General features: G+C 36.4%; 1 protein-coding gene across 2 annotated transcripts; it reads right to left on the bottom strand.

Moving 5' to 3' along the window:
- Positions 1-1,157: 1,157 nt before the first annotated feature.
- UBLCP1 (ubiquitin like domain containing CTD phosphatase 1) lies at positions 1,158-20,757 on the bottom strand. 2 transcript variants are annotated; one of them, XM_055325757.1, is made up of 11 exons: positions 20,445-20,755; positions 16,903-17,100; positions 16,024-16,115; positions 15,534-15,619; positions 15,335-15,450; positions 14,254-14,352; positions 11,275-11,312; positions 10,677-10,775; positions 7,621-7,737; positions 3,622-3,749; positions 1,158-2,266 (listed from the first exon to the last, which is right to left on the bottom strand). In XM_055325757.1, exons 2-11 carry the CDS (start codon positions 17,054-17,056, stop codon positions 2,239-2,241), a joined length of 957 nt encoding a protein of 318 aa, XP_055181732.1. In that variant the 5' UTR covers positions 17,057-17,100; positions 20,445-20,755; the 3' UTR covers positions 1,158-2,238. The 2 variants fall into 2 exon arrangements, with proteins under 2 accessions (XP_055181732.1, XP_055181733.1); XM_055325758.1 differs by lacking the exon at positions 10,677-10,775 and having other exon boundaries at positions 20,445-20,757.
- Positions 20,758-26,135: the final 5,378 nt, after the last annotated feature.

Here is a 26,135-nt window from a genome sequence, read left to right as displayed (position 1 = left end):
TGTCATTTAAAAACCAAGCAATAACCAAAATAATTTGTTTTCCTTTTGTGTGTATGTATCCTTCTTTCCCAGCCCCTCTCCCCCTGCACAGCTCCAACTACTCCACAAAACTGACAATCTTTACTTTCTGTGAATAAAGAATGTTTCAGTTGCTCACCGTTAATGATCCGTTTATCTATTCTTTGCCTTTAAAACTGAGTAACCTCTACAGGTATCATTCGTCCAATAACCGATTTTCATAAAGGACCCAAGGGACTAGAGATCTCAAGGTGCCCTCTGAATCAAAGGTTTAATGATGGTCTGCAGTTTTTAGATTAAATATACTAAGAACCAATTGCTTAAAAGTTTGGAACATAGATATCACAGAACTAACTTGCTGTTTCATCAGCAAGAATATGTATCTCCATTAAGTCATCTCCTGGTTCTGTTGTGTGAACCATATACATAGAGATATATAAGAGTGATCTAAATCATCAAATGCATTAGACAAAGTGAAACTCTAATACGCTATTACAAGCTGACACATGTGATCTCAGTAAGCTGCCAGTGACAGTGTTCTCCCAGAATTGCTAAATTTTGCATACCAGCTAATAAACTTTGGTTTGGGCACCACCTAATGGCAGAAATTTAAAAAAAAAATCCTACTTTGCTTTCTGAAGCTTGCTCACTTTTATATTTTATATTGATTTAGAAAATGTTCTGCTCCTTACTGAACAGTTCTAAGGGTTCCATGCCTATCTTGGAATTATACACTACTTTTTACAATGGGAAAATGCCCCAGTGAAATGAATATTCCAAAAAATTCTACTTCATCCTTAAATATTTAAATTTAGACTCTTAATTTAGAAACATGTTTTTAATTGAATCATTTTAGTTACTTAACGGTTCTCAAACTCTTCTGCACTGTATAACTTTATAATAACCTGTCACAAAGAAAAATGGCTTATCTTCCTGAAAATGTGGTACTTATTAGAACTAAGTAATTTAACATATCTGAGTAGCTGCTAAAAACAATCCTGAATGAATAGTGATATACACACTTTTAAACCATGTACATTAGTTTTTTTCAAGAAGTCCTTGCCTCAGCCTAATGTTTATTTTACTTTATGATTCAACAAAGAGGCAAAATACTTGCGACAGGAGAAAGCAAACCAATGTTTTAAGAAAAAGTATTTATTATTTACACCACTGAAATAGTCCCGTAAGAACAATATACACCATGTTTATTTGAAAGGATCTGATTCCTTTCAAATACAATAACTGTATAAAGCAATACTGTCAACACAAAACAGTGGTCACATTACATATCTGCAGGCGTAAGCATTGCAAAACTTTTTTTATTCTTATGGCTAAATATTTTCACTGAAACACAGTGTTTGCACTTAGACAAGAGATAGCTGGAACAGAACAAAAACTTTTTGTTCATGCTTTTTAGGGCTGAACCAGTGATGTGTCCCACTTAAAAATATAATGCCTTTAATTGCTTTTATGACAATGGTTTTAGGCAGAAGTGCTTCTACTTAGCCACCAAAAAGAAATAACTTTTGTTCCTTAGTTTTTATTGTTCATATTCAGTCTTATGTTTTCTATTTCTCATACTATGAGACACACTTGTATCACAGCTGACATTTTCCAGTTTTACTCAAAGAACATGGACCCACATATAGACCAAACTGAGACAGCAGAAAAATTTAGAGATGTAAATAGTGCACAGTAAGAAGAGAAACTGTGTCTATGACAAAGGAATAAAAAAATCTTGGTGATTTTAAGCATACCAAACTAGGTTCCTTATTCAAAAACTTATTTTTGGGGGGTTTAAATGGGAAAAAGCAGTAGTTTCAAGATGGGTTTGGTCTTAGATTTAGTCAGACAATAACAGAATGAGACAAAAACACAAGACATAACTTGTTTCTAAAGCCACAAAATGACATTGCTGAGTATACATTTTTGTCCACTTTTGTGTGTTATATAGGGGGAAAAAAACTCAGTACTCAATGCTGGAGAAAATATTTTTCAAGAGTAACAGTATATTCATATAGGGGGAAAAAGGATTTTTTTTTTTAGCATATTGCTATGATCTTCAAAAAATATAAAATTAAATTTACAAAAAACTGGAAGACCAAGTATAAGCAGTCTGATATTCGCTGCAGTGTCCAGCACTATCATAATGATGTCTAGCATAAAAGCAAGAAGTTCGTGATCTCAAGTATCCTCAGTAACTGCCAATATAACTTGTAACTACTGTCCTTGCTTCTTTGACAGATACCTGAAAGAAACAGAATAAAGATGTCTAAGCTATTTCATGATAAACTCACAATAACAATCTAATTCTCCTACCAAAGGAAGCAGTTCATTCAAAACTTCTCCAGATGAGTAATAATTTTAATAGTTGTGAATACCTGTTGATTGTTTGATGTACCAACCATTGTTTTAAGTATAGGTATTAATTCACTCAGTCCTCACAACAGCTCTATGAAGAGCTTTCTTTTAGAACTTATTTTACAGGCATGAAGAGGCTAATTTTCCTATTTTTCTTGAGTAAAGACTGTGGAAACAAACTAAAGGACTCTGATCAAGAGTGTAAAGATACAAAGACTTTAATGTACTAAGTAAACAATTTTTCTTTCATGTTATTTTATAGGAATCTAACATTAAATTCAAATTTTTACATTTCTATTTCTTACATTTACAAATTACCAAACTCAGTAGTATGGCGGTGGGGAAAGAGCTCTTAAAATCAGAAGATCTGGACACATTTTAATGGTGCAAAACTTGCTTGCTTTGTGGCATTTATTATCTCTATGCCTTGTTACATTATCTATAATTTGGAGATGAGGATAAAAATGCCTGCCTTTCCTTCCTAATAGGATTATGAGAATCATCTAAAAAGAAGCAATATGTCAGAATGATCTAAAAAGCCAAACTGTCATTATTACATCAATAGTTTCTTTTGTTGCTGTATTAATGCAAGCAGATCTTTAAAGATCAAATTCCAAAAAAATAATTGCAGTACACTATAATCCCATCCACTTCCCCAGGGGTTTTCCCTGCTTCAGAATCTTAATGTTCATATGCAGTCTGTATGTAGATGTGTGCATATGTCTGCACTTTGAATAAAGACTAGAAAAACATACATCAAGATGGTAATGGTGGTACTCTTTGGAAAGGAAAATCATTAAGTAATTGTTTTTCTATTGGATTACAGTTTTCTAATTTTTCTGCTATACAGAGGGGCTACTTGTAGAGCGATTTTTAACAGGAAATTTTTAGTGTATTTTACTTTATCCTGACCTTATTTTATAGTATGAAAAAACAGGGACTATCTTCCTATATGATTTATAAAAGAGTGACCTACCCAGTATCACAAAATAATTTGTAAGCGGTATCACAAATATGTACCAGTCTCAAATCCTCTCTCCTACAAGTATTAAAGATCTCGAGAGATGCAGGTTTATGAACAACGTAGAGGTTAAGATTAAAGGGAAAAATACTTATGGGGGAGATGTCACTGCATTAGAAAATCGTTTTAGAATTTACCCATCTTAAATAAAAGTTCAGAATTATGTGTATACCAGGGTCACCAATGTTTTCATTCATTATGAATAAGCAATTAGCACTTACCTTTCCCAATATTTGTGATTTAGGTCCAAAAAGTCATCTAATTTTGCTATCTCCTTGAGGTACTGAGTTAGTTTTAAGAGTTCTTTGTCTTTATCTCGATTTAGGTGAGCTTTCATAAAAGGCCTTATCTGTTAGAAAATAAACATTCAACATTTCACATTGCAATAAGGAAACTAGCACAAATCTATACTGTCCTCTCAATCAAATTCAGTTAATGAGATTAAAATGTCACTTAGGGATGTCAGTACTAAAAATGACTCTTGCACTATCTCAGTGTTATAAACTGGCAGTCAATATATAACATTTACAGTGTAAGGTTAAGAGCTCTTCCACCTCATTTACCTTACGACCTTACGTTATCTTTTCAGTCTCAAACTAATAACACAAGCCTTCTTACAGCACTTGAGCCCTACATGGCTTCTCTACTAGAGAAACTACTAGACTTTTTCCTCTTTGGTCAATCCTTAAATAACTTAATTCATGTCACTCAATTTGTAAAAAGCTAACCCAAATATAAGCTTGATCTAACAGGAGAGTGAGATAAATTTTAACAATGATGATTTTCATTTCAGTATTTTTATATAAAATTTTATATACCTAAGATATTATACATTTATATAACATGTACCCTCATTTTATCACAAGCATTTTTATCATTAAAGTCTCCATAAAAATATTTAATTATACAAGTTTCTCCATAAAAAGAAGTCATATTTCCCATATTTTTAAGGTTGTTATATTTTATGATAAAAAGCATTCATTTCAAAAGCATAAGAGTCAGGATAGTAGATAGGATAGAGAACTGTAATTAGTAAGGGATATTAATATCTTGACTTGGGTGGTAATTACATGTGCTATTTTTATAACAATTCGTTAAATTATAAGTTAAATTATAAATTTTATGTACTTTTCTATATGTCACAGTTCCAATAGAGTTTTGCTTTTTTCAGATATCAGCTCAAAAATCTTTTTAAAACTCAAGACAACCTTCCAAAATTTTTTCATTAATTTTAGATGAAATGGTATGTCTGGGATTTGCTTCAAAGTATTACAGAGAGGGAAGTAGGTAGGGTACAGAGCGAGCATAATCATCTTGAATTAATAAGTTGTTTAAACTGAATAATGCATACATAGGAGTTTGTTACATAATTCTATAGTTCTATTTATATTTGCCTTTTTTCATTTTATAAAAAAATGTTTCTTAAAAATCATCCTTCTAAAACACACATGTAAGGACTAAATTGTACTTAATAAAGTACTAATATATCCTTATTATGATTTAGAGAAAATGCAAACTGCTTATTAGTTATTAATTTTACATAGCAACACTGAAAAAAAGATGACATTAAATTCTGTCACTGGTTGAGAACAAAGAAGTCCATATTCTATCTATCAAGAACAGGAAAGATTTAAAATATGTCTTATACTTTCTTCTCTGTTATCAGAAAAAACACACCATAAGCCTGAAATGCATAGAAGAAAACTTTTCCATGTATTCTACCTGCATCAGAACAGGTTCCAGGGATCTCCACAGCTATTTGTCAGCTGGGCTCCCACAACCTGCATGGCACCAGAGTGAGTCTGTGCAGAAGCAAGTACTTGCAGGAGTTCCTGCTTCCAGACAGGTAGAGTGGGCAGTGCTGCTTCACAGCAGCAGCAATGAATGTGGGAGATCAAGATTCTCTTGAGGAATCAGACCTTGCTTAATAAGCCCTGGGGCTAAAAGTTAAGAGGCATGATATTGTGCCGTAGTGAAATGAGTTTCTGACTAATCTTGGGCAATACTGTAATGTTTCAAAATCAAATAAAAATTATAAAGAAAACATGTTAAGTTTTAAACTGTTAATATACATAAAGTACAATGTGATTCCTAGTTGCCCAAGGCCCTTGGTCATAAGCACTATTAAACAGCAAAACTAAAATACTCCTATGACTCTGGATTTAAAACTTAAACTAGTTAAGTGGGGGAAAAAAAGTCTATTATTCATCTTACTTCACTTGTTCTAGCATAATCACTTCTTATTGTACCATTCTTCAAAAATGATCTCACTAGCAGAGAAGACAACTATATATGACCACTATAGTCTCATACCAAAGAAACATTTTTAGAAACTTAAGATGGGGGATCCCTGGGTTTAGCGCCTGCCTTTGGCCCAGGGCGCAATCCTGGAGACCCGGGATCTAATCCCACGTCGGGCTCCCGGTGCATGGAGCCTGCTTCTCCCTCTGCCTGTGTCTCTGCCTCTCTCTCTCTGTGACTATCATAAATAAATAAATAAATAAATAAATAAATAAATAAATAAATAAATAAATAAATAAATAAATAAAAAAGAAACTTAAGATGGTCTGAATTACTTGCATTCTCATATCATTTCCTTGTATAAATAAAAAGGAAGTTTTCAGAGTATCTATTTACCCATGACCAAAACTCAAAATTCAGTCGTGTATTCATAATTCACAAAGCCTTCTATATTCTATGTCAAAGCTTAAGATCGGCAAGCTTATATCATTATAGGTTTACTGTTTTAAAAATAAGCAGTCATCTTTAAGATCTCTGTGAAATCTTTTTTGAGACTTCCATCAAGAACATTATGAAACTATGACAACAAAACACACTAGGAATATCTCTCAATTTCAAACCTGCTTGTATGTCAATATGGGTAAAACATTAATAACTATCTTCTTGAAAGAGGTTTCAAAGGAGACATGTGAGAGATTAGTGGAATGTTTAAAAATACCTCTCTTGAATTAAAACTTGGGGGGGGGGGATTGTAGATATGTATTTTTAGAAATTCCTTCAGTGATTCTACGGAATGACTAGTTTAAAAAAAAAAAATCCTGCTCTAAAGTAACATGAAGAACTAGAAATTTATACCATCTCTGCACCAGAGATAAGTAGGACCCAAATATGGGCTGGGAAAATAAAAGTTTCTTCTAAACACCCACAAAACCAGTTATTGTATTTTTTTTTTTAATTTTTATTTTATTTTATTTTATTTATTTATGATAGGCACACAGTGAGAGAGAGAGAGGCAGAGACACAGGCAGAGGGAGAAGCAGGCTCCATGCACCGGGAGCCCGACATGGGATTCGATCCCGGGTCTCCAGGATCGCGCCCTGGGCCAAAGGCAGGCGCTAAACCGCTGCACCACCCAGGGATCCCTGTATTTTTTTTTTAAAGTTAAAGCTCTCTTCAAAAATCATTCCATGAATATTACCATTTCACCTCCTTTCCTGAAGAAGTATTAACCACTAATTTCATAAAGAATTTAGTGTAGAGAAACTGAATCTTTTCTCAAAAGTTTTCCTGTACCTTGCACCTGGTAAACACACAAGAAAAACACTTCTTCCAAAGCTACCAGGATTAGATGTTACTATCATGCCTACACAAGATTGCATATGACTCAATGATAAGATCCATCACTGGCCTAGGAATCAAGCCGCCAAGATTTTAACTCAAATTCTGTCATTAATCCACTGCATACATGATTTTGGGCAAGTTACAAATTTTCTTATCCTCAGATTGTTTATATGAAGAAGGCAGACAAGATGACTGAGATTCTTAGCTCTGGCATTTTATAGCTTTAAGATCTTTAACTGCCCTGTGTGGATTTTCAAAACCCTTAGTTTCAGTTTAAAAAGGAAAAAACAAATCCTTACTGCCAGCTTTCCAACTAACCAGAACATCAGAAATCCCAAGATTTGTATCTCTAATAAAATGTCTGTTGCTTTTACTCACTGAGGAAGTCCATGTTGTTCCACAGAGCTAACTAAAAAGAATGAGTTATGAGTTGGCAAACCAAGAAGATATCAATGTGGGAGAGAGAATGTTCAACTGTATATGAATTTTTCTAAATATGTTAGCTTTCTTGCCTGTAAGTAAGTAATACTTGCCTGTAAGTAATACAATACTTCAGAAAATTTATGAAATTCAACAGTGCTAAGGTTCTACCACAAATTACAGATTACATAAGCATAGCAAGTAAAATTATATCTTACCTTTAGTCCATTCTGTGGGTTCATTAGAAAATTTCTTCCTATGTCATCAAACATTATAGTGTTTTTTTTGCTGTAAAACTCCGAAAACTTTCCCCATATAACACCGAGAGGCTTTACCTTAGAATAAAAATTTAGATTTAATTAAAATTTTATCAGTAATTGTTCATCCTTCCTTAAAAGCAGAGATACCTCAAAAATGCCCAAAATACATCACAGCACTGCTGCAGGACAGTGACAGCTGGCTGTGTGAACATACCAGAGCTGAGATGCAACAAACTTTAAAGCACAATGGATCTCACAATATTAACTTCTGAAAGGTCTGTTCATGTCTACCTAACTAAACCTACTATAAGACTTTCCATAATTTTAAAATGAAAATTTGGGGTCAAAGGAGGAGTAATTACTTAAAATGTAAGAATTTACAATAATTATTTGTTTGCTAAGTAGTCACTGACTTCCTGGGCTAAAACATGACCCTCAGAGGTTAACTGTCACATGGGGTCTGTTTTCAAAACCAGAAAACCATAATAACAAACAATGTACCCAGTTCTATTAATACAGAATTTAAGTATTTTGTAGAGAAAAACGAAAAACTGATTCTGTCTTGATTGGCACAGGTGCACAATTTCTAGGGCAACTGGTTAACTTCAAAAGCACTATAATTTGTAAATTCTTAACTTTTGTTTCTGAGTTGTTAAAATGAGCCTTCAAAAAGATAACTCTTTACATATTCATATCTGTTGGTATTTGGATAAAGTATCCAAAAGACCACATGAGAATAGTAGGAAGAGAAGACTAAGTGCCTAAAGGGCCAGGAGGAGGAATACTTTTCATTACATACCTTATTTTTATTTTTGAATCATGTGTTTATTTTACAATTCAGAAACATTTTTTAGATAAATTAATTTTTATTTTTTTTATTTATTTTTTATTTTTTGATAAATTAATTTTTAGAAGTACTTTTTGCTGAAGACAGGAGTCTCATTTATGGTAATATGCGATTACACGATAAAAATAATTACAGGAGATTAAATGGTAGTAAATGATAATAAAGGTTGTCATTTGAATATGTTTTATTCTCTTTCTAGAACTTATTTTAATAGAGAGAAAGCCTTTTTTACTTAATCTCCTAGCTACTACAAAGAATGTATTGAAATTATTTTATTATTTTAAATATTTTAATTTTATTTGCCTTAGTTATTAACTGTTTACTATTGAAACAAACTCCCCAAATACTTCAAGACAAGTATAGAACTGATACAATAAGCCAGATTTTTAATTTTCTTAGCTAACAAAAGCCTCAAGAAATAGGACAAGAGCTTCAGTTTATGACACCCAGGGTTAGAAATCCTATATCCTCTTAAATAGTGCTGTCATTTTCTAATTATCTCAAGTGCCATCTGTTCCATAAAACAGACTACTTTGTTCTCAATTAAAGAATTAATACTGCTGACTATAGGGGGGAAAAAATGAACACACAGGAAAATTTTAAATTACCTATAATCCAGCCATTACCAAGGATATATTTACCTCAGCTTTTTTTTTTTTTTTTTAAGATTTTATTTATTTTAAAGAGAAAGTGCACACGTAGGGAGAGGAGGAGACAATCCCAAGTAAACTCTGCACCAAGCTCGCCCCTATGCAGGGCTCAAGCCCAGGACCCTGAGACTATGACCTAAACCAAAACCAAGTCAGATGCTTAACCGACTGAGCCATCCAGGCACCCCACCTCCAGTCTTTTTTTGTAAACATCAACAGCTTTAGAGTTCACAGATCCTTTGTTAAGGGGAAACCTGAACCAAATAAGGGATAAAATTTCTTTCTAATGGTCTACAAATACTGCTAAATACTTCCTTAACTTTAATGATGTATCATGAAAAATTTTTAAATCACTAATATTCTGTTACATCAAATGATTGGATGAACAAAAGTTTGTATATCCTACTATTGAATATTTACTCATTTTTTTCTTGAAGTATAATTAGTATATAGTGTTTTATTACTTTCAAGTGTACAACACAGTGATTCAACAATTCTATATGCTACTCAGTGCTCACCACGATGAAGTACAGGCACCATTGGTCACCATACAACGTTATCATGTTACTGACTATATATTCCTTAGACTGTATTTTTATTTCCATTACTTATTTCATAACTGGAAGTTTGTCTTTCTTAATCCCCTTTATTTATTTCATCCATCCTCTCACTTACCTCCTCTCTGGCAACCACCAGATTTTTATTTCTCCAATTTTTCATTATTATAAACACAACTATGTTTAACACTCCCCAAACTTTTTTTACTGTTTAGATTTTATAAATGTACTACTTTAGTAGGTAATGTCTTTCCCTTGATGTATGAAGTATTACCTTTATTGAATACATCTCTATGCACTTAAAGGATTCTGTTTTTGATTTTGATGATTTCAACAGTCCCTCCTATGCTTTCCTAGTTTGCTAAGTTTTCCCCAATTAATCTTAGTTCATGTCCTTTCCAAAGGTATAGACCATGTCTCCTCATCTCCAACAGTGACTATCACAACACTTTCTAGAAGGAGTTCAATAAAAGGACTGGTTACTTGATGAGTAAACAAAGTAAAGAATCCTAATCTTTTTAGCTAAACCCTTTTCTTTGATGATTCTTGTTGCTCTTCTCCAGCGCTACACGTACATCACACTGAAGTACATGCATCATGGTATCTACTTTTACTTATCAGTTTTATATAAGGCAGGGTGAATATGCTTTGGCTTGCTTCTAGTATTTCTTCCCTGCTGATATTCAGTATTTTTCCTCACCTACTCTTTTTTGAGCGACAGTGTGCTCCCATCATCATGGGACAATTATCCATGACTTTTCTTGACAGTCTTGCTCAAGATCTATCATTAAAATTCCAATTTATTAAGCTTATATACATCTTCCTATGTCAAACTCAACTGATACTTCACTATCCAGTCAAATGTCCTTCTCAACTTTCTGTACTTTATTCCATCAACATAAAAACAAAAAGTATTAGAAAATAAACAAGTCTTCAAACAGAAATGAAATGATTTCTTACGTCTATTAATCCTCTCCTTGGAGTGTGCACTGTTATCATAGCAGCACTGTCCAACATGAAGGTAATCTTATAATTTGCATTTGTGCTCACTCCTAGCTCCTATAAATAGATATTCATGTGGTTAAAATACAATAATATGAAAAATTCCAGGCTTTCTGAATATTCCAGCTACAATTTTCCACAATTTCCCAACTTCCTACTCTAGTGGCTACCACACCTTGCTCAACAACTACCAAGTTTTTTAGTCTCCTTTTGCTAAGCCAACAAATGGTAGTCCAAAGAAAATAAACTAGAAACAGATTATATCCCTTCTTCAATACAGGTATTACACACCAAAGCAAAAGACGGGGGAAGAAAGCATTATTGTAAAATGAGGGAAAAAGGAGGGGGAGCTCTACTGCACTTTTTCTTGAAAAAGACTTAATTACTCAATACAATCCACCACTAAACAAACTTTAAACACATCTCTACTCCTGATAAAGACATTTGTTTACCTACTAAATGCCCTCCATTGAGAATGAAATTAATTCAACTTGGAACTTCCATAAAGACAAATGGCAATTTCAAAACATTCTTAAATGGATTTACTAACACTTACTTTCATTTTAGCTTCAATCCACTTCATATTTGTTGCAGCTAAAATATGAAGAATGATATTATGATACAAATGAAAAGCTTCAACTTCATTTACAAAATTTTTCTTCTGTATAAATAAGTTTTCTAAGATTAAAAGTTCGAATTAATCACAAATAATAATTCCTAACATATTTATGATAATTTTAAATATTTATAAAAATAAACTTAAAAAAATTTTTTTTAAGATTTATTTATTCACGAGAGACAGAGAGAGAGAGGCAGAGACACAGGCAGAGGGAGAAGCAGGCTCCACGCAGGGACTCCAGGATCACCCCCTGGGCTGAAGGCGGTGCTAAACCGCTGAGCCACCCCGGCTGCCCGATAAACTTATCTTTAGTTTATCTAAAGATAAACTAAATTTAATTTAAAAATTAATTATCAATATAGAATAGAAATTTAACAACTTTTATCTTTTTTTTTAAGATTTTTTTAATTTTTATTTATTTATGATAGTCAGAGAGAGAGAGAGAGAGAGAGAGAGAGAGAGAGAGAGAGAAAGAGAGGCAGAGACACAGGCAGAGGGAGAAGCAGGCTCCATGCACCGGGAGCCCGACGCAGGATTCGATCCCGGGTCTCCAGGATCACGCCCTGGGCCAAAGGCAGGCGCCAAACCGCTGCGCCACCCAGGGATCCCCTAACAACTTTTATCTAAAAGATACAGGTAACCAATGTTCAAAAGAATTTTGAATCTAGGAAATTTATAAATCAAGACCAAAACTCCTGTTTAAAAACAGCCCTGACACTATTCTCTATCAATCCAAACTTAAATATAGGGCGCCTGGATCTCCAATTTATCTCCATGTTCCCACTGCCATAAAATGCACTGGCATATATGTCAATATAAGTAGATTCATGTTACATGCCAAAAGTTGATGTTAGAGATCACTAGGGCCAATGAAAATCAGCATTTTGCCAGGCTCAGGAAATTTAGCGCTCATTGAGCCTAGGAGCTTTTAACAATGAGTCTGAGACAACTGAATTCATAAATTCTGTCATGTATTTGCTCATTGTCAGACATCAACCAGTTTTGAAATCACTGATATTAAAATTCAGTCCTCGGGATCCCTGGGTGGCGCAGCAGTTTAGCGCCTGCCTTTGGCCCAGGGCGTGATCCTGGAGACCCGGGATCGAATCCTACGTCGGGCTCCGGTGCATGGAGCCTGCTTCTCCCTCTGCCTGTGTCTCTGCCTCTCTCTCTTTCTCTGTGTGACTATCATAAATAAATAAATAAATTTTAAAAAATAATAATAAAATAAAATAAAAGTCAGTCCTGAATTTTATATGCCCTTCTGGTCCCAAGTTATTGGACTAAAACTACATTGCTATTACCAAGTAAAATGTTTAAAAAGGGAAAAGGAGTTTAATTGTTAAAGCATGTTAAAGCATGTATATGCGTGTTTATGTATTTTTTAAAGGCAAAAGAGGTACCTGAGTTCTCAAAATAAAAATCTTTAGCACACATACACAAAAACTGAATCACCTAATGCACAAAACTGATCAGTTAATAAAATTTTAGAGTCTGACATATCTATAATGACAACAATCATGAAAAAGGGAAAAATTTCTTAAATTCAGTATCTATTTTGGGTCTACAATACCCAGATGAAAAACAAAAAAATATTCATAGCTAATAAAAGGGTTTCCAATTAAGTAATTATGTCAGACATGGTACTAGTTGCTATACAAATATTTTTATTCTTATAGCTACTCTATAAAGTAGGTTTATTTATCTTCATTTCTCAGATGAGGAACTTAAGGCTCAGAAAGATTAACTGACCTGCCCAGTGTCACAAAGTAAGGACAAAGTTGGAATTTTAAAAATTTCATTTATTTAGAACAAAGTAAAGGGCCCCTTTCAACATACTACCATAAAATATCATACTTTACAAAAATAACTTATTTTAAACATAGGACTGTAAAAAAAAAAAAATCTCTGAATTTCTAAAGCTACGTTAATAACATTTAGAGGAAAAACTTTTTTCTCAAATGTCATCTCAGGTGTCAGTTGCTAAACAAAAATTTGTTCCCAGGAAGCTTTCCTCCTTGTATCTCATAAACCAGAAAACAATGTATTTAACTCTATATTTAATCTTAATGGCTGTAAACTCATATTAATACTGAACAATGGAGATACTCTAACTAAAAGGAAAAGTACAAAGGAAATTTAAAGACTGAAGTACCAACTATGTAGTCACTCATCAAAAATGCAGCATTTTTAACTGATCAGATTTCATTTAATTCACAATCAGCTCTTTTCTGCCGATGGCTTGCCAAGAAGCCACTTTAAATGTTTGTAGGGAGGTAAGATATAAATATAAATTAATACACTGTTTCCCTTCTCAATAAAGTCTTGCCACAAAAAAATGTCTATCGAACTAAAAAGTGTGCTCAGTAATGTAGTAAATTTACTTTGTGGAGCAAACTCATGATCTTATCACAGACCTGTAAGTTCCTGGAATGGTCCACAGACCACAATTTGAGTAATACTGCTTTAGTCCATTTAATTTTCCTTAAGTAAATTCATATTCCTTTATTTCTGAAGAACAACATCACTGTGATTTTTTTTATACGTCTTTCTCCAAGTGTTTTGAAACTAGAGTGATAAAGAAAGGAGAAAGCAACAATATCCTGAAGCATCAAAGATTCTATAGTAAAGATCAGAAAGAAAATTTCCTAATCATGGTAGGGTCTTATGAAAAATAAGATCATTTTTATTCTGACACCATAATCTACATTCTTTCTGTATTTGACTACTTCAGTGGTATTGCTAAATATACATATAAGTTTATACTGTAATGCAAGAATGTCAAACATGTTTCATCAGAAATTTGCTTAAAAAAATGAAAAATGTATCATATTTTAACTACAGGCCATTTTATGTCATATTTTATAAAATAGCAACATTATTCCCATGGAAATCTAAACAAAAAATATAGCTTACACCAAATAACAATGTCATAATCCTCATATGCAGATGTTAGGAATTCGTGAAGATATGGCCGCATTAATTCTACTCCAGTCTCTGCACAAGACCTATGGTCTAAAAGAAAATCAGTTATAGATGTTTACTAGTTTCTTACCATGGACAAGTACCTGACATCAGTGAAAATTATGAAATGTAATACAAACATTCAAATGTAAACTACTTGAGACTGAATTATACTGGCTGACAAACAAGTGTCTTTCAAAGCACACAATTTAATATCTTTGTGATCCAGTTTTAATGAATGTATTTTGGTTAATCTGTGAGGAGCAATGTCCAGAATTCAGGCTCATATAGTAACTGTAAATTTAGTTTTCAAGTAGTCTTTAAAATACAGACGTTATTTTGTGACATGAAAAACAAACTATAGGCACCTATACTCACTTTTAGCCATTCACCTTCCAGACATAATCACATTTTACTAAAATGACAGGCCCAACTAACTTAATAATCAAATTTTTAAATAAGTATACATTAATTTATGATCTATACTTAAAGTTTAGGGTTAGAAGTAAATAAATTCATGCTAATATCAAGACTTAACTAATCACTTCTTAGCAATATTACAGTATGAGATTAACATCTTTCCTTTTTGCTATTATGAGAAACTTTAAATTTAAAAATCTGCCCTGAATACAATTAAATGGAAAACCAGGAATAAAGTATCAAAAATGATTTTTAAATAATCCTCAAAAAATTTAAATGTTAATCAATAGAGAATGACTTAAATTAAGATACATCCACAAACTAGAGTAGCGGTAACCAAAAACTGTGACTGAAATATTCAAAACATCATTAAGCAAAAGTAGAAAGGATATATATACAAACACACTCTGGAAGATACACATCAAAATATAAGAATAGTTATTTTGGGGGTTTGGAATTACAGATAATTTTAGTATTTTCTTCAATAAATGATATACTTTTTATAGTAAGAAGAAAAACTTTTAAATATTTCATATTGGAAGAAAAAAATAAAAGGAAAAAAAAAGAGTTGTTATGGGTAACAGAAGGTAAAGCGCAATTTTAGCTGACTTACCAAATAATGTATAATCAACATCTAGTACCAAAAGCTTTTTCCCTTCCCTGGGAGGATTCAAAATTTCCACTTTATACTCTTTCACTCTACGAGAAATTTTCAGTAGGTTTTCTTCCCTAATGGAAAAATAAAATAAGGTGAAACATTCACTTTTTTCACACATCACAACCCACTTCCTTCGATAGTATAAAGTACTTACCTATTTTCTACTTCAACTACTTCATCTTCAATATCAAAGTCGTTGACAACATCATCATTGTCAGGAGGTGGACCTAAGACATCTTCCTATTAAGATGAAAAAGAGTTTTGTTTTACCAGAGTATCTTTAACATAACAAATACATGCATAACATAAAAAGCAAATAAAAGATACAATCCAAGATCAAGAATCTTTCAAGCACACACTGTGAGGAAATTTCCACATTTTATAATTCATAATATACATTCACTGAGTAGATTTACCGTGTTAAGTTTGACCATTTGCACAACTACTATGCTTATGCTAACTATATACTAAAAGTTCCCTAGTATTTGTTTTCTGCTGAGTTAATACCACATATACTGTGAAGCTTTTATTTTTCACGGACTGCAAAACTGACAATTTTACCACAATTAAAACCATGATACAACAGTGTAATATAAATCATAATACCTTCAAAGGGACAAATGGTAACAAAAGTAAACATTTACCAAGCTCTCCTCACGAGTTCCCATCATCATGATTTTAGTATTTGGTTTCAGTTTGAGAGCTCCAAGCTTAACATCATTTTCTGCAGGTTTGCCTACAATACAAGCAAATGACTGTTTTCTCACTAAAGTTCAGGTGCTGATTTCACTATCCCATTATAAAAAACCCTAATATTAAAAGGTTTGGTACAGATTCCACAGCAGTTTTTTTCTTAAATTAACAAACTTTCACTGCTGAATTAGCAATGTCTAACACACTAACAAGTAGCAACTAATAAGAAATTTGTTTTTTCCCCAACTCCATCTCAGAGGAACATCTTTATTCAACTAGCTATACAAAATAAATTATTTTAGTTTGTCGTTCAAGATGAAGATGTTTTCCAGAAAGTCTTGAACACTGAGCACCTAAGACAAAACTCGAGATTTTTTTGCTACCCAAAATTCACTCTTCAATGATATGCCAAACACAAACACCATGAAAGTCCCTTTCGAACTGGATATAAACACTGCTTATAATTTTTAAATCATCATTTTAAAACATTACTTTTGAAGCAGAAAAGATAACTTAGGGAGAGTATAACAACCCAGCTGTAATGAAAAAGCTGTGCTAGAACACAGATGTCAGAAACTACACTGCTTTACCTGAGACTTCTGCACCACAGGTTTAACAAGCAAACACCAACTGTCAGAGGAATCAAAAGTAATCTTAATAGCGGTGGTATTTTCAAGTAATTTTTAATATTATTTTTATCATACGGCAATTTTAGGGATATCCCTAACAAAGAAATCTAAAGGAGAAAGACTTATTAAAGAGAAAAAAAATAACATATGAAAATTCATAAGTGTATCGATGCAAAAAGTTTAAAGTGAGGAGAGAATTACCTTTAACTTTGAGTCCAAGTAACTTTTGGCGTTCTGGTAGCACTCCTGTAAGAGTCTTAAGAAACTGTTTGAGATCTAGCACGGTATCATCTTCTGAAAGTGTGGTCACTGAATATTCCTGTCCACCCCATTTTACAATGATAGGAAGAGCCATCCTTGAAACATATGATCAAGCAGCTTTCACTCAGAAAAAGATACCTAAAAAGAAAGGGATATACAAGTAAATAAGTTAAAACAGATACATCAAAGACGCAGCTAAATTTGTAACTAAGTTTTAGATGCAATGCAGTTTGAGTCCTACTTTACAACTGGATGGTGGAGAAACAAGATTTTCTCCTTACAGAAATGTTACCAGAACACCAAAAGTTATTAGGCCTCAAAGTTAAAATTCCCCTACCCTCCCAATTTTTGGCTTAAAGTTACTACTTCCTAATACTCTGCAATGATCAGCTACCTATCCCTCCCTCCCTGTTTGACCAGGTTTATGTTACAGGTAAGTTCCTCCATCATGGACCATTCATAGTTAACACTTGAGAAGTGGCACAGTGAGTTGTTAAAAGTGCAAACCCTAGAGCCATAGTACCTGGGTTTAGATCCCAGCTCTCTCACTTATTGGCTATTTTACTTTGGGAAGTTACCAGACTCCTAGTGCCTACATTTCCTTCTCTGTAAACTAAGGATGAGAATATTTCTACTTTGGGGTTCTTATGAGGCTTAAATTAGCTAATATTTGTAAGTCATATAGACCTGACACATAGTAAGCACTACAAAAATAAGCATTATCTAAATAAATTTTCTTAAAAATCTGAGCTGATGGTCAGCCCGGATGGCTCAGCAGTTTGGCGCCACCTTCAGTGTGTGATCCTGGAGTCCCGGGTTTGAGTCCCACATTGGGCTTCCTGCACAGAGCCTGCTTTTCCCTCTGCCTGTGTCTCTGCCTCTCTCTCTCTCTGTGTGTGTCTCTCATTAATAAATAAATAAAATCTTAAAAAAAAAAAAAATCTGAGCTGATGTGTTCCAGGCACTGTGCTAAATAAAAAGCATCGCCATTATTTGTTTAGTATTTAATAAATTGGGAAGTTTTTATGCAATGTCATTTAACAGGGTTGATAAGAATCATCCCTCTTTTGCAATTAAAAAAAAATGGGACTTCAGAGAGGCTAAGTAATCTGCTAATGGGCACACAGGCGGTAACTGAACAGGTCTTCTGACTAAATCTCATGTTTCTTCCTCTACATCACAACTGCCTCTCTTGAATTGGGACCTACAGGAGGCAAAGCATCAAAGATCAGTAAATAAAAACCCACAGGCACAGATAAAAGTACACAAGATTAAATAGTGGTTGTTATTCTCATCAACAATGGCATGTAGGTCTTTTCTCTCTTAATACTTTTTATCAATTTTCCTAAGTCCATTTCCCCCCAGGTCAGAGAATTGAATTTCCTAATCTCCATTTCCAGATGCTATCACTTGTTTAAGGAAACATTTGATTGCATTCTCCCTGGATAATAACCAATGCAAGAAGACAAACTGTGAATCATTACATACAAAAATAACGTAGGAACTTAAGATGTCTTCAACATGTCCACTAGAGGAAGCACTAAAAAATCAATTATACTTACGCTCTTATGTTTGTACCTGCTCTACTGAAATTTAAAGTAGTAATTTAGGGCAATGCATTCTGTTGAGATAACTTGCTCTAGGAAATGTTATGATTCTCAATATTAAGTGCCAAAAAGACCTTTCGAGCCAAACTAAAATATGACTTAAACATTATTCCTCTGTGAAGGTGGCAATAAAAATGAAAATTTACAAGAGCTAAGAATGCAACCACCACTAACAGAGTTTACATTGTGCTGGGGGTGGGGCGAGAGCAGAGAGTTTGGAGTAACGTCCTCTGAGCTCCAGATGAGCCTGGGCAAGTCACTTCACCTCTAGACCAGTATTTTCCAAGCGTCGTCTAAGACCAAGCAACAGCATGACTGTACTTGGTAACTTGCTATAAACATAACGGGGGTTGGAGAGAAGAGAACCCAGCAACTTGTGTTTTAAAAATCCCTGTCCAGGATCCCTGGGTGGCGCAGCGGTTTGGCGCCTGCCTTTGGGATCGAATCCCACGTCGGGCTCCCGGTGCATGGAGCCTGCTTCTCCCTCTGCCCGTGTCTCTGCCTCTCTCTCTCTCTCTCTCTGTGACTATCATAAAAAATAAAAAAATAAAAATAAAAAAAAATTTAAAAATCCCTGTCCCAGCCTCCCCCTCACCCCGTCTCTGAGGCATACGAAAAGTCTGAGAGCCAGTGCTCTAAACTCTTCAATTTTCTCAGCTAAAAAAGAAAACATACCAGATGGCAATGGGCTCTGCACGCTTAGTAGAGTAGTATACAAATGTTATACACTGTACACCTACACCCTGGCGGGAATTCCAAGTTGGCAATTGCTCTGAACGACCAAGCCTAACAAAACAAACACCCTCGAAGTCTTAAATGCAGAGTCCTTAAAACTGCTTTTGAACCTCATTTCTCCAATATTCGGATCACTCCCAAGGGAACACACAAGTGCAAATGCAGGAGTCATTTTACGTTTTCCCATTTAACCTCCTCTCTCACACAATTCTAATACTTTGTACCATTCTAGGTCCTATCAGATTAATACACCGAAAAATGATTCGGGGCAGGGTTGACGGCAATTGAAACTACCAACCCAAGTAAGGACCGCCACCTCTACGGCGAACGCAGAGTCAGTCAACTCCAAAACTCCTCCCTCAAAATGAGGCGATACTGAGTTAACAGGAACAGTGTTAACGGATGAAACAAACACCACCTGTGACAGCACCTGGTGAACTGTAAAGCGCGAGACGGATGGTGGCGACGGCCACAGCGACCACCTGCTGAAACAACTTAAGTCACCTCACTTGATCTTTGCATCCCTGAACTGACGACTATTGTCTTCATTGTATCCACGTTAGAAAACTGAAAAAGAAAACAATTCTGTCCAAGGCCGCGAGTGGCGGAAACCTGAAACTAACAGCAAAAGCGAACGCCTGGGGCGCTGAGGGGAGCTGAAGGCCTCAACCAGCCTCCGGCACGGCGGCACCGGCGCAAGGCGGCGCAGAGGCGGCAGCTCCGGGGAGCGAACGCCCAGGGCGGCAAGCAGGCGGCGCAGGCACCCCAAGAACCCGAGGCCCAGGCCTTCACCAGGGACGGTGAGGCGGAGCGGTGGACAAACCCCAAAGGGCGGAGGAATGGAGTTTGGGGACGCAAAACCCACCGGGGCTTGGGGAGCCCCCGGCACTAGCGCGGAGGCCAGACGGGAGGGCGGAGGCCCGGCGAGGAGCTGCCGGGGGCCACGGCCTGGGCCGCACACCGGGGCAGACGCGGCCCGGGGCGCCCGCAGGCAGCGTCCGGCCCGGCCCGGCCCGGCCCGCGGGCCGCCGTGGAGGCCGCGCCGCGCGAACTGCAGCGCCGCGCGGCGACCCCCCGGCCCCGACCGCCTCCCCGGGGGCAGCGCCCCGGGGCGCCCCGCGTCCCCTCGCGTCCCCTCACCTGGAGAGCCGCGGGGCCCGCAGCAGTGGACGCAGGAACCGGCCACAGCGGAACCGACGGCGGCCGGAAGTGAGGAACGGGGACCGGAACCGGCTAACGAACCGGAAGTTCAGGTTTGAAACGGAAACGCGCTGGAGACTGCGCGGCGGCTGCCCGCGTCCGTCTCCGGCAGGGTAATCCTAGAGAGCGGCTGCCAGGGATCTCCTGACCGGGCGCGGGAGCCAGGCCTTTCCGAGACTGTGGCCTGTGCCCGCGGGGCGGACAGCTGGGGTCCTCGGACAGGGGCCGGCCCTCGCCCGTCTGCGCAGGCGCCCGCTCGCGGGCGCGGAGCTGGGCGGCGCTCCGCGGGGTGACGTCTCCCGTATTGTTGCGCCGAAGGCGGGGGTGGGTCGGTGGCGTGGCCCCGGCTGCCGAGGTGTGCGGAGACCTTCGTAGGACTCGAGCCTAGGACTCGTGTGGCTTTGCTGTGTTCCGGATGAGGGCTGAAAGGTGACCTTTAAGGCTGAAGACTTGAGCCCCTCCCCTCCCCTCCCCACCCCACCCCCGCCCCGGCACCAGGGGCCTCCAACTTGAGTAATTTTAGGAGCTTGGACTTCCACCCGTTTTATGCAAGGGTAAACTGAGGACCCGCAGAAAAGGGAAGGGGCAAGCCTAAGTCACCCCGAGAACCAGAGAAGCAGATCTCAGTACGAGAGCTGCCATCGAGGTCGCTACAGTAGCGTAGCGAATTTTACCTCCACTTGCCCGTCCCCACCTCCACTCCATCTTCCCTCTGAATGCGAGGAAAGCCAGTTACAAACCCAGACAAAAGAACTGTAGACTTTAGTGGAAATTCAGAGCAGTCCCTATCTGATTCATACAACAAGCTCTCAACGGGCATCACTTGCTGTCAGGCAAAAAAACAAAACAAACAAAAAAAGTTGCCGCTAGATTGTTGCATATGGCGCCAAATGAAACTTAGATTTTGATGTGGAAGGGAAAATGCTGACATAATATTGGTCTGAGCTATGCACCAGTCTTTGAATTACATATATTTTTACTTCTGCTTCGCAGTGATGTAAATAATTCACGTTCCCGTTTTGGCCACGATGGAAGGAAAGCAAAAAGCCAAGTTTCGTGTCTTCCCAGTTTTTTAGACAAGACAAACACTATTTTATGTTCTTACCTCTTTCTTTTGGTAATTTCTATTGCATTGGTAGTGTATGAAAAGCTGCTTGTTTTTAAAAATGAAACATTTTCAGTGAAATAAAAGTATACCCTCCTTACTTAAAAAAAAAAAAAAAGAAGGAAGTGGGGTGCCTGGGGGGCTCAGTTGATTAAGCATCCGACTCTTGGTTTCTGCTCAGGTCATGATCTCAGGGTGATGAGATAGAGACCCCCTCCACTAGTGCTGGCTGTGGAGCCTGTTTAAAACTCTCCCTCGGGATCCCTGGGTGGCGCAGCGGTTTAGCGCCTGCCTTTGGCTCAGGGCGCGATCCTGGAGACCCGGGATCGAATCCCACATCGGGCTCCCGGTGCATGGAGCCTGCCTCTCCCTCTGCCTGTGTCTCTGCCTCTCTCTCTCTCTCTCTCTCTCTCTCTCTCTCTCTGTGTGTGACTATCATAAAAAAATAAAAAAAATAAAAAAAATTAAAAAAAAAAAACTCTCCCTCTCCAACTGCCCCTCCACCCCAGCTCCCATATGCCACACACACACTCACTCCCTCTCAAAAAAAAAAAAAAAGGCAAGGAAAACCCCAAGTTAAAAAATTTTGTACAAAAATCACACAATAGCAGTCCAGCCAAAAAAAGATGGTCAAAAAACAAGGGACTGAACTCCAGAATGAATTATCATTTTCTTTCAACTCAGTCTGTTCTTTATTCATGTGCTAACCAGCTGCTTGGCCACTGTATATTTTTTCCTGTTACTAGAGAAGCTTGTTTTTGTTGATCATAAATGTCAGCTAAGACATTTTAAATTTTAATTCTAAGCAAAAGGATGCATAAAGAGATTCTTCTTTTTAATGATAAAATAGCCATTGTACAAAAGGTTGATAAGTTTGATGTTACTCAAGTGTAGATAATTTTAAAATTGCAAGTGTTGAACAATGAGTGGTATTTCTTAGAAAATAATGGTAGCAGAGTATTTTTTTAAAGATTTTATTATTTATTCATGAGAGACACAGAGAGAGAGAGAGAGAGAGAGAGAGAGAGAGGCAGAGAAATAGGCAGAGGGAGAAGCAGGCTCCATGCGGGGAGCCCGATGTGGGACTCGATCCCAGGACTCCAGGATCATGTCCTGAGCTGAAGGCAGACACTAAACCGCTGAGCCACCCAGGGATCCCCAGTAGCAGAGTATTTTGGACAAATAGCCCGTATCTCAGTTCTTCCATGTCCTTTTCTAGTTAGCTATATATTCATGAAATAAAAAATTATGTTAAGAATAAAGGACTTCCGGTAACTAGAAATAAATACAAAGTGGACTTTTAAAAAAAGTGCTCAGAGCAACCCACAAGTGCCATTAGGAAGAGAATAATTAAATTTCTATTGCTCACTAGATCCTCCTTTTTAATGTGTGGAAAGTAATATACTTCTGCCTTACTCATAATTCTTTGCAGCAACTAAAGATGCCTGGAATTCCTCCCTAGGGTTTTGATAGGTTGTTAGGTCTAAGAGACTAAAATATGGAACCAATTTCATAAAATCAGATGATAAACTGCTGACATCACTGTGATCATGTTTGGATTAGAAGGCTAAAGGACATTCCTGCACCCAAGCCAGAAATCCCGCCACATTCCCCTGACCTGTTTACCTCCTTCCCCTTGTCTATAGGGCATTTTGTTTCCTCCCAAGTAAAAAACAATCCTTTCTTCCTACCTCCCTACCTCCCTCTTTCTTCCCTTCTTCCTTCCTTCCTTTCTTTCTTTCAAGTTAATGTTACTGTTTCTCCTAATGCCTGTTCCCTTGCCTTTTCCCTGGCTGCAGTCAGTGTGCTGAAATGATTAGAACCTGTCCCATAGGGCAGACTCCACAGCCTCTTAATTCAGCCTGGCAAGTTTACTTTTCTTTCCCAAATGACAACTTAAAACCACAACTCTCCAGTTTACGTGCTTGTTCTTGGCAAATGACATCGCTTTATATTTTTGATAAGAAAATAAGTCTCAGGGTGCCTGGGTGGCTCACTCATTTAAGCATCTGACTTGATTTTGGCTCAGGTCATGATCTGAGGGTCATGTGATTAAGCCCCACGTCACATTCTGGGCTTAGCAGGTAGCCTACTTGAAGTTCTTTTCTTCTCCCTCTACCCCTCTCTCCCTGGAAAAACAAAAAAAGGAATATAGAAGATCTCACAGAGGAATTGCCTCAACTTAAGATCTCTGAATCTATGAACTAAGTTATATCTGCACCTGTCTTTGCTTCTTTTGCTTCTGTTTTTATTTGGCAATTTCCTTTTTTTTTTTTTTTTTTTTTTTTTTGGCAATTTCCTTCTACCTGAAGCCAACCCTTATACTTGTGCTCTGGTTCCTTCCTTCTCAGCCTTCTTTAAATCTAATATCTTTTCTAGCACTTCTATTTTTAATCTTTCTCTCTACTGGTTTATTTCCATCCATGATAAACATGCCATGATATCTTGCCATCAAGATACCTTTCCTTTCACAGTTGGGCATTTCAAAACATTGTTTACATTTGTTTAAACTTGATACAATCTATAACTGTGTATTTCAGATTTTTTTTAAATGACAGTCTCTCACTGTACTGTAAACTTTGTAAAGAACCAGCCCCTGTCTGATTAATTCACCATTATATTCTTGGAGTCTAAAATGATATTGGCTAAAGCAGTTAATCAAATATTTGCTGAATGGATGAATATTAATGAACAGAACATCAAGTAATGAGAGCTTATTATATAATATATATTATGTGTATAATAATCATATCCATGAATGACTGTAATTTGTGTATGGCTCTTGATGCACAGGAAAGTTCTGAAATATACACCAAAGTGTTAACAGTTCATGGCGCCATGGGATACACTCAGTTGTTAAATGAGTGTATTGAAATTATCTCTTGATAGCATCAAAGAGCAAGTGATTTTCATGTTATTTATGTTTTTCTGTGTTTGGATATTTTACAATAATTTTGCATTCTTTTTAATGTAAGAAATTCATGAAGGCATTCTTTTTTTAAAAAAATTCAAATAATACAGATATATCTTTACTACATAATTTTTATGCCTATCCTTGCAAGTCTTTTCTATGCTTTAGATGTATATGCATTTGTATATATATAGTTTATATTAATGTTTAAAAATAATTATGGATTTACAGGAGGTTGCAAAGAGAGAGATCATGTGCATCCTTCACTGAGTTTTTTCCTAATGATTATGTTTTTCATGGCCTTAGTATGGTCAAAATGTTGACATTGGTACAATGTGTGTGTATGTATGTCATGTGCTATCACATATAGATTCATATAACCACTACAGTCAAGATACAGAACTCTTCCATCACTACAAGGATACCCTTGTGCTACCCGTTTATGCCCACCTTTATTCCTCCTCTTACCACTCCTAACCATTGGTGATTAATCTGTATTTACCCATGTCTTCACTCTTTCCATGGTTCTTTCTTCCTAATGTCCCTTTATTATTCACTTGTTATTTAGAGAACTTCTTTTAGCCATTCTATCAGGATAGGTCTGCTGGCGACAAATGCCTTGAGACTTCCTTCATTTGAGAATGTCTTGACTTCCCCTTCATTACTAAAGAATGTTTTCATTGGATATAGAATCTGGATTGATAGTTCTTTTGGCACTTGAAAAATGTGCTACTTCCTTTTGGCCTTCATAGTTTCAGAAGAGAAATTTCATTTGAATTGTTCTTTCCTACTCTTTATAAGTTGTTTCTTTTTTGCACCTTTCGGGATTTTTTTTTTTTTTCAGAAGGTTGACTATGATACGTCTTGGTGGAGATGTATTTAAGTTTATTCTGTTTGAGGTTCACTTAGCTTCTTTACTATGTTGGTTTATGTCTTTTGCCAAGTTTGGGAAGTTTTTCAAAAATTATTTAAGTACTTTTTCAAGTCCACCTTCTTTCTACTGGCACAAATGTTAGATCTTTTGGTATAGCCCACAGGTCCCCAGAACTGTTTTTTTTTTTAAACTATTTTCTTTATTCAGATTGGATCATTTCTATTATCTGTATTCAGGTTCACTGATTTTTCTGTAACCCTCTATTCTTCAGTTGAGCCCATCCACTAATTTTTTTTTAATTTTATTTTAGGATATGGTGATTTTTCAGTTCTAAAATTTCCAACTTGTCTTTTCTTATATCTTCCATTTATTTGCTGAAACTTTTTTGTTTCAAGAATGTTCATAATTGTTTATTGAAACATTTTTATAAAAAAAAGAAATACTTTTATGCTGTTTTAAAATCCTTGTCCAATAATTCCAACATCTATCTTACCTCTGTGTTGACATTTGTTGTCTTCTCATTCAAATTAAGATTCTCCTGGTTGTTAGTCTGACAAGTATCTTCTTATTGTAGCCTGAACATTTTTGGTATTATGATACTCTGGATCTTATTTAAATCTTCTGTTGTAATAGGCTTTCTCTGATACTGCAGGGTGGGGTTAGGGAGATGCCACCTTATAACTTCTTGGTTGTGGTACTAGTACCTATCCCCATTAGCCCTTCCTGTCAACCCATGTGGGC

This window comes from Nyctereutes procyonoides, unplaced genomic scaffold (assembly GCF_905146905.1).
Source record: "Nyctereutes procyonoides isolate TBG_1078 unplaced genomic scaffold, NYPRO_anot_genome, whole genome shotgun sequence".
NCBI lineage: Eukaryota > Metazoa > Chordata > Mammalia > Carnivora > Canidae > Nyctereutes > Nyctereutes procyonoides.
Note: the sequence above shows the minus strand (reverse complement) of the source record. Positions and strands in the feature narration are given on the sequence as shown.

Excerpts from the sequence above, each read along its gene's own strand:
- UBLCP1 (XM_055325757.1), bottom strand. The coding sequence starts at position 17,056 with ATGGCTCTTCCTATCATTGTAAAATGGGGTGGACAGGAATATTCAGTG. Across the intron at positions 15,620-16,023 it reads GAACTCGTGAGGAGAGCTTG|GAAGATGTCTTAGGTCCACC; the intron begins GTAAATGTTTAC and ends TCATCTTAATAG. Across the intron at positions 11,313-14,253 it reads TTATGACATTGTTATTTGGT|CTGCAACAAATATGAAGTGG; the intron begins GTAAGCTATATT and ends TTCATATTTTAG.